This window comes from Mauremys mutica, chromosome 1 (genome assembly GCF_020497125.1).
Source record: "Mauremys mutica isolate MM-2020 ecotype Southern chromosome 1, ASM2049712v1, whole genome shotgun sequence".
NCBI lineage: Eukaryota > Metazoa > Chordata > Testudines > Geoemydidae > Mauremys > Mauremys mutica.
Window position 1 is genome coordinate 167,159,135 of NC_059072.1, and position 9,264 is coordinate 167,168,398.

A 9,264-nucleotide genomic window follows, 5' to 3' on the forward strand; every position below is an offset into this window, starting at 1 on the left:
TTTTCCCTCCCCCGTTTACTACAACGGTACAGGACTTTCGGGAGAGAGATCTTCCCCATAGGGGGGCCGGGGGACCCAGCGGCCCCTCCTGGCAGCACAAGCTGCCAGCTTGGATCCCACGGTAAAAATTAAAGTGGGGGGCCGCCCCATTGAAGCCCTAATCGATACTGGGGCTACCCTTAGTCTACTCCCCCTCAATAAGGCTCCCCGGGGTAGAGCTCAGGGATGTGCCATTGTTCAAGGGATTGAGGGACAGACTACAGCTTTGGAGAAAACTCTCCCTCTCCTAGTAAAAGTCGGGGACCAACAGATCTCTCACCAGTTTGTTTGCAGCCCCTCCTGTCCCATAGCACTGCTCGGACGAGACATCCTCACTAAATTACAGGCGGAAATCTCGTTCGAGGATGGGAAAATGGAAGTCAGGATCCCGAAACAACAAACCTCTAATTACCAGATGGCTCTCATAAGTGCTAGAAATCACTCCTCAGAATGTCAGGAGAGAGGCGAGAGCCAGCTGCCGGGGGTTAACTCTGAGGTTTGGGCGGAGGAGGGAGGGGCTGCCCGAGCTAAGAATGCTGTGCCGGTACACATTTCGCTTAAGGAGGGAAGCAGCCCGGCCCGAATTCGACAATACCCCCTTAAGTTAACCATTCGGATCGGGCTGAAACCTCTGATTCAAAAGTTCCTGCAGTGTGGGTGGCTAAGAGAAGGCACATCCCCGTACAATACTCCGATAATGGGAGTGCCTAAGCCTAATGGACAGTATCGATTGGTCCAGGACCTGAGACAGATTAACAAGCTAATAGAAGCCCCCTACCCAGTTGTTCCAAATCCCCATACGATTTTAGGCCAAGTACCTAAAAACCACGGCTGGTTCTCGGTCATAGATTTAAAAGACGCCTTCTTTTCCATTCCCCTTGATTTAGAATCTCAAAAGTTGTTTGCCTTTGAATGGGAGGATCCGGACACCCACTACAAGGCCCAATATCTCTGGACCGTTGTCCCACAGGGGCTTACCTGTGCCCCTGAGATTTTTGGCAGCCAGCTAAAAAGGGATCTGGCCCCATTTCTAGCTAACCACCCTGCATGTAACATAGTGCAGTATTGTGATGATCTACTCTTAAGTGCTGAGACAGAGGCAGCCTGCAAGGAGCACACTATAGAGCTCCTTAATTACCTTGGGGAACAAGGATATAAAGTTTCAAAGGAGAAAGCTCAATTAGTTAAGCAGCAGGTCACCTTCCTTGGGTACCACCTCTGCCAAGGGAGCCGTAGTTTGGGTAAAGAACGGATCCAGGTTATACTTGATAGCCCTCAGCCCCGGAATCCACGAGAATTGAGGGCATTTCTGGGACTGACTGGCTTTTGTCGGCTTTGGATCCCTGACTATGGGGGAAAAGCCAGACCACTATATGAGTCCCTGACTAAGGAAGGTTTGCTTCACTGGGTATGGACCAAGGAAATGGAAAAAGCATTTCGAGAGCTTAAAGAAGCCTTGGTTCAGCCTCCTGCTCTAGCCCTCCCAGATTCCCGAAAGCCATTCACCCTATACGTACATGAAAGGGGAGGGGTGGCAGCTGGAGTCCTGTGCCAGAGGTCAGGACCAACCTGGCGACCCATTGGATACTATTCAAAAGTTTTGGACCCCGTCGCCAAGGGATGGCCTGCCTGTTTACGGGCCGTAGCAGCGACCGCCCTCCTCGTTCAGGAAGCCGAAAAATTAACCTTGGGTGGAGATACTGAAGTTGTGGTCCCCCACGGGGTGCCTCAGATACTGGGAACTGGTGCGGGGGAAAAGCATCTAAACCCCAGTCGACATACTAGATATGAAGTGGGGCTCCTGTTAGCTCCCAATCTGACCTTTAAGACAGTCAGTTCCCTTAACCCAGCCACCCTACTGCCCGATCCCCAGGCCTCCTCTGAGGCCGGTCCTATTCATGACTGTATTGAAGTATTACAACAAGAGACCAAACCCCGATCTGATCTTTCAGACCTGCCCTGGCCTAACCCCGATGTTGAGGGATATGTCGATGGGTCTAGCTATGTGGTAAATGGCAAGCGATTTACTGGGGCGGCGGTGGTGATTAAGGATAAAGGGATACACAAATTTAAACTCAGCCCCAACTTATCTGCTCAAGCAGCGGAACTAGTGGCTCTCATTGAGGCTCTCCGCTTGGGAGCCGGGAAAACCCTTAATTTGTATACTGACAGTCGGTATGCCTACATGGTAGTGCATGCACATGGGACTCTGTGGAGAGAACGAGGGTTCATTACGGCCTCAGGCCAAAAGATTGCACATGGGAGCCTCATTAAAATGTTACTCGAGGCCCTAATGCTCCCTCTCCGGGTTGCCGTGATACATGTGCGTGCCCATGGGAAAGCCCCAGAGGCCGAACAGCGGAGGTATAATCAGCTGGCTGACCAGGCCGCGAAGGAGGCCGCCCGAGATGGGGCCCTATGGCTTCTTATGGTTCAGGACACGGAGGCTAAAACCCCTCCTCCCCAATACACGGCCGAGGAGATAGGTCAAGCCCAGGCTGCGGGAGGCCGGCAGGTTTCCTCTGGATGGTGGAGACTGCCTGGGGGAGAGATTTTTGTCCCCAGGCCAGTACTCCAGGAAATCTTCCGGCTCTTACATAAAGAGGGACATTTGGGGTCTGGGGCAATGGTTGATTTGGCCGCCAGATCCCTTAAGGGGCTAGGTATGCACATGGAGGCCCAGAGAATTGTTAATAACTGTACCGTCTGCCAACAAACTAACCAGAAGGGATGTGGCCCTCCTGCCCCGATGGGAGGCCGACCATGGGCTATGTTCCCTTTTCAAAGGTGGCAGGTTGACTTCGCTGAAGTGCCCCCTTGCAGGGGCTATAAATACCTGCTTGTATTTGTTGATCAACTTACCGGATGGGTGGAATGTTACCCCACCCGGCATTGTCAGGCCCGGGCTGTCACTAAGGCCCTGGTACAAGAAATACTTCCTCGTTTCCATCTCCCCGAAGTAATTGAGTCTGATAGGGGAAGCCACTTTGTTTCACAAGTGGTCCAGCAGGTATCCCAGGCTCTCGGCATACAGTGGAAACTACATACACCCTGGAGGCCGCAGAGCTCGGGTCAAGTGGAAAGGATGAATAGAACTCTCAAAGATACTCTCACTAAAATATGCACAGAATCTAATTTAAAGTGGCTCGATGCTTTGCCACTCGCCCTCACCCGCATTCGGAGGGCCCCGCGAAAGGGTCTTAAACTTTCACCCTTTGAGCTGGTCTTTGGGTTTCCTCCCCGAGTACTCATCCCAGGGTTCCGGGAGGACGTAACCTGGGAAGTGGGAAATGACTTACTATGGAAACAGGTTTCCGGGTTGCAATCTGTTTTGTTACAGCTGCATCGGTACGCGGCGCCCTTCCAGGCCCTTCCCTTGGACCAGACCGTGCATCCATTCCGGATCGGTGACCAGGTCCTTATCAAAAAGTGGAAGCGTGACCCTCTCACGCCGAGGTGGGACGGTCCACACACTGTTTCGCTCATCAGCCAAGCCGCGGTTAAAGTCCTCGGGAGCGACAAATGGACACACCACACACGGGTTAAGCGGTTCCTGAACCCGAACCTGGAAGCCGACTCAACAGAAGAGGACATCAGCCCTCTGTCCGCCCCGGCTCCGGAGGCCCGGGGTGGCACGGGCGAAGACACCGTCTGGGAATATCAAGGACTAGACGGACTAAAAGGATTGTTTAAGAGAAAACGATGATGCATTTACTATTAATACTATTGTTTGTATATTCACACTGTTATTCTGATTGGGAGAATAGGTTTGTGCAACTAGGGGAGACAATAGCTAATTCCTTTAATCTTAGCAGCTGCTGGGTTTGTGGGGGTCCAAGGGATTGGAATGAGTGGCCTTGGGTAGCCCAGCCAGTGCAAGCTAAATGGTGGATTAGTAATTTGAGTATAATCCATGATGGAACGGGACATTGGACTGAGGATAGCAGTCCTTGGCGCCTCTATTCTTCTGGAGTAGGGATCCTTTGTCTCAATCGGACGCGACAAGAGGGGGTGCATGTGGGAGAAAGCCGATGTGACTGGACCCTATCCCTAGGATATGACTGCTACGATCACCCTAGTTGCCATACGTACGATTGTTCTAAATATCAAGGACGATGGAATCACACCCACGTGAAACTCACTAATCATAGCTGGGTACAGTGTTCTTTCCAACATCATCGCAGCGAGGGTTGTAAGGCAGTAGCAGGGGATCATTTCTTTGATTCCCTCTTTATAAGCTGTCAGCGCGATAATACTGTCAGTAAGGACCATGTGGTACGCTGGTATCAGTGGGCATGGCAGCACCTTAACGGAACTCGGGTAACCCATTTTAACCATTTCTGGTCTACGACCAATAGCCCTAAATTCGGCTGTAATTGTGCTTGGAGGGAAGGGGCTGGGGCGTGGAAATGTGACTATTGTAATCCCGACGGCACGTCCATCGTCCTAGGGGGTCCCCTAGAAATGGGTAACTCTTTATACTATGAAGAGCCGGGCCCCGAAGATGACCCCGAAACCTGGGAGGGCCCCTTTGCAAAAGGAAAATGGGCCCTAAAAGGCCATTACTGGATATGTGGGCAATACGCTTATCGAAGATTGCCTCCAAATTGGTCAGGAATATGTTATGTCGGGTACATTAGGCCCTTGTTCTTTCTACTACCCCAGGTGCAGGGAGGCAAATTGGGAATTAAGGTATATGATGATCTGATTAGGGAAAGGCGGTCTGTGGATTCTTCATTGACCGCTGGAAGCTCCCAAACGTGGGGAGCTCAGGAATGGCCCCCTGAGAGAATTATAAAACATTATGGACCAGCTACATGGAATCCAAATGAGTGGATCGCAGGGGCAAGGGAGCCCATTTACAACTTAAATCGGATAATTAGGCTGCAAGCCATTCTGGAAATAATAACTAATCAGACGGCTGAGGCTCTTGATCTCTTAGCCGATCAGTCCACTCAGATGAGAAATGTGATCTATCAGCACCATCTAGCTCTTGATTATTTGTTGGCAGAGGAAGGGGGAATCTGTGCAAAGTTAAACGAGTCTAATTGCTGCTTACAAATAGATGATAATGGAAAAGCAGTAAAGCAAATAACAAAGGAATTGAGGAAGTTAGCCCACGTCCCGGTCCAAACCTGGGGTGGGTGGAATACGGATTGGTTTACGTCCTGGTTGCCGCAACTAGGATGGCTGCGAGAAGGTTTTCTTCTCTTTGTGCTTTTCATTACAACCCTATTAACCCTAGCTTGCTTCGCTCCCTGTGTAGTTACCTTGGTCCGACGAGTGGTAAATCGAATGATACATCAACAAATGGTGGCTATGTATCGGCCAATAAAGGCTGAGGATTGGGGACCATAAGGCTCTCAAATTGCTTTTTAGGGGGGAATTGTTAGACAAAAGGGCCAAATATATGCTTAGGTTAGCATGTGCTCGTATATTTATCATTTTCCCTGCCTGTTTTTCTAGTAGCTATCCATGTCTAAAGTTACATGGACACAGAATATGTATAACGTATACCTATAAAGGGAATGAGTTAAACAGATGTGCCTGCCCATGGGAGAGGATGTGAAGAGAGGGGAACCATAATAGAAGGAATGCGGGGGAAAGGGGGGGGGGAAGGCGAGTAGATGGCCCCTAATTTCTACCAGACACAAACTTAAAGAATGCATAGGTTAGCAGAATTAAAGAACGCATAGGTCAGCAGAATTCGACACGCTACATTGTTTGGTCGTAGGTATAAAAGGACATGCTTTTTGCCTGTATGACGTGCTCCTTCTCAGGCACGAGCCGAGAAAGACACCCGCTCAGCTGACTGAATAAAGAATCTGGTAACCGTCCTCCTGTCCTTCCGTGCCTCCTTGGGGTAATTGGGAAAGCTCCAGGGAGAACGAGCCTATTTGGCTAACACTACTGCTCAAGTGGGTCCACAATCCTGGATCATCTAGACTTAAGGAACTAAACTCAGCAGCAGCTGTTTCTTGCGCCTCCACCACATTCTTCTCTGATCTACACTTTTCTTCAGGAATGTACATGGTTACATTCATTTGAGATGGAGATATGGATGCTGCAGTGGCTGCTAGATCACCTGCACTCTAACTGGAAGATCAGGCATCTCTTCACCACTCACATCCTCACTGGGGCCGGAAGGCTCACCGTGACCATTTGTGTCTATGTATCTCAGGAGAGCTCCTTCCTGCTTAGATAGAAAAGCTTCCTTTGCTTGCTTTCTTTTTCTGAATGGTGCCCCAGAGGGGCGTTTTCTTCTTTCACTCATGACTGCTGTTCTGTGCCAGCTGTAGTGACTCTCAACACTCAGTTGAAGGGGACAAATAAGCAGGCTGGTAGCAGGGCCTGAGTGAGGAAAGACATCAGCGTCTTAAGGGCCTAACTGGCTCCTACTAGTTCAGTTGACTGCCTGTTCTCCTCAAGTGGGTTCAGGAAAGCAGCAGGAAACAGGAAGCTCCTTGAGAAGCTGGTGTTAATCAGCCCAGACTCCTGAGGGTGCTCGAGAGGTACATAAGAGGCTCCTCCTCCTCTCCCTGCAGCTCCTGCTTCTTTCTGTTATTCTCTCTCACCTTTTCTCCTGCCAGTCTGTTATGTCTCTTGTGCCCTCCTTCCTCCAGCACAGCACTCCACCATCTCTGTGCATCTAGAGCAGAGAGAATACATATGCACTAGCAGCAGACCCAATTTTCTACACTCTAGGTCCTAGTGGTGCCCCCCACAGTCTGGCACCTGAGGCGGCCGCCTCAGTTCGCCTCATGGTAAGGCCAGCCCTGTGGGTATCCATCAAAGGGAGCTCCTCCCCGCCCCCCATGTATCACATATGCGTATGTCTATAGGAGCTGCAGTCACCCCTTTGATTGCAGTATAGACAGGCACTTGGATCCCAGAATGAGTTAACATAGCAGGGCTGGGATTTAGACAAAACAATATCTTTATTTGTAAGCTGAGAGCAGTTCTATGTTGAAATTCAGTTGCTGTAGGTTGTTTCTTAATTTTGAATGCTGTGTGGATTGTGTAATGGGAGGTTGTTCTGGTGACACTAACTGTGCCTTTCCCTATTTCCAAACTATTTAAGAAGCATAACATTAATGCAGATTTTGCTGACTTCCGAGTGTCTGCTAAAAGTACAATATTCATTGAAGATCTCTTGAAGATATACTACTTACTCCACCCTTAATTTGGGCTCTTTTTTTTTTTAAACCGGGAATAACTTTAATTTTTCAAACAAGTTTTGTAAGATTTCCTGTGACTCTTTGATATCAATGATGGATTTGTAAAAGATGTATGTATTGGTGCTCTGGACATCTATGAATTATTAACTTGGTGTTTAATCAATAAGGCTGAGTCAATGAACAGAGCAAAAGGGGAATCCTAGATTCAAATGGAGAAACTCTGTTGTGAGCCAGAGTTGCTTGCACCTTCTGGCATCCTAATGGTGCACACGGCCCAGCAGTTCTGATATTGACTTCAGCCTGCAAATGTGGCTGGAATTGGAAGCTCCCTTGTTACTCTTTTACCACGTTTGCAGGACTGCCATGTCCACACATTGAAAAATCATGAGTTGGACCTAAGAAATAATCAGATTTTAAAAGATGAAAAAAATTGGATTCTTTTTATTTTGGTTTCTGAGCAGTTAGGTTTACACTTGGGTCACATTTTCAAGCAATGTATAAAGGGACTATTGTCCCCTTACTAAAACTCAGTGGGGTTGTTTTCGTTGGCTAGCTCCCAGTATCAAAAGAAAGGGGAAGGGTCGATGGGAAATCAGGGCCCTGAGACTGACAGTCCCTAGGAACAATGGGAAGAGGCCAATGCTCCAGGTCAGCCTGATTGACAGGGCAGGCAAGCTAATCAGGGAGTTTCAGGAGGCCAGGGTGGGTCCCATCTTCTGTGTGAGCTGGAATTGCCTGGGTCAGACAGAGTGGGGCCGAGCTAAGGAGAAAGCAGGGGCCCAAGCTGAGCTGGGGAACAGAGCTGTGCCAGATCCAGAGGAGCCAGAAAAGCAGCCCAGGAAGCAGGTCAGTGCTGTGAGCAGAGTCACAGAAACAGCCCACAGGACAGACCTGTGCTGGGAACAGAGCTGCAGCAACCAGAGCCATAGGGGCCAGAGAAGCTGCCCTGGGAGCTGAAGGCAGAGCAGCAGCAGAAGCCGTGCTGACGTGGAGTGCAGCTGGGGCTAGAGCAGTCCGGAGCCGGGTGTGGTGAGCGAGGGGGACCCGGGGCAGTGGGCCCAGTGCAGGGAGATGCCCCCCAGCCAAGATGCCTCCCAGCCAAGATGCCTGGCAGGCCAGACTTGGAGGGGGATCGTAACCCCGACGGGGTGGGGGTGATGCTGGGAAGAAGGGTCCTGCCACCTAGAGCCTGAGAGCGTGCGGCCACCGCCAGAGCAAGTGTCCGACCCGCAACATCCCTGCAGCACAGCCAGGGCCTGAGGAGGTGGTCTGGGACTTGTGAGGAACAGACTGTGAACTTCTCTTACGTTTCAGAGACGCTGGTTGTGATGTCCCTGTGCCTCAGAGCGGGGTTATGTGTTTTCCTTTAACCTTTCCCATTTTTTCCTTATTTTTAAAAATTGATTGCTGTTTAATACATTGTACTGTATTTGTTTTGAACTGTAAGTAATGATCAGTGGGTCAGGGAAGTGCCCAGTGAAGAGAGAGCACCCTGGAGTGGGGACACCCTAGCCCCTGCCCTAAGTGATCATGACAAGGTTGGGGGTCGAGCCCCCCAGGAATCCTGGGCCCAGCCTTGTTGGGGTTACAAGGACTCTGCCACACAGGAGCGTGGAAGGGGAGCCCTTGAGGTCAGGCAGGCCTCTGGGTAAAGGAAGTGGGAGCAAGGACTTAGATCCTTTCATTAGCCCATTTCACTGGGGTAGTATATAAGCCAGGAAAGTTCCCCACAATAGCAGGACCATTCCCTCGCTTACATAATTGGTGTCACAAACAGGATCCTGTCCACAGGGTCCACCCCATTGGTGTACTAGTTGAGTTTTGGTAGCACTGTCCAGGCCTGGTCAAGAAGCCTACCGTGGCTGGAATTGAAGAACTAACTATGGGCCCATTTTGCTGAACTTCAGCTCAGATTATCAGACCAAGCTGAGGCATTACAACAAGTTAGAACAGAACAGAGAGAAGCCTTATCGCTGGCAAAGGCAGTAATAGACCACCAGGCAGCAGAAGCTAAGAAACCCCCTACTATTTATGTCCCACGGGAGCA

At 50.1% G+C, this 9,264-nt stretch overlaps 1 protein-coding gene across 1 annotated transcript; it reads left to right on the plus strand.

The window, feature by feature from the left end:
* Positions 1 to 360: 360 nt before the first annotated feature.
* On the plus strand, positions 361 to 3,764 carry LOC123361990. The gene has a single exon (XM_045002212.1). The coding sequence runs from the start codon at positions 413 to 415 to the stop codon at positions 3,743 to 3,745; it is 3,333 nt and encodes a 1,110-aa protein (XP_044858147.1). The 5' UTR covers positions 361 to 412; the 3' UTR covers positions 3,746 to 3,764.
* The last annotated feature ends 5,500 nt before the right edge of the window (positions 3,765 to 9,264 follow it).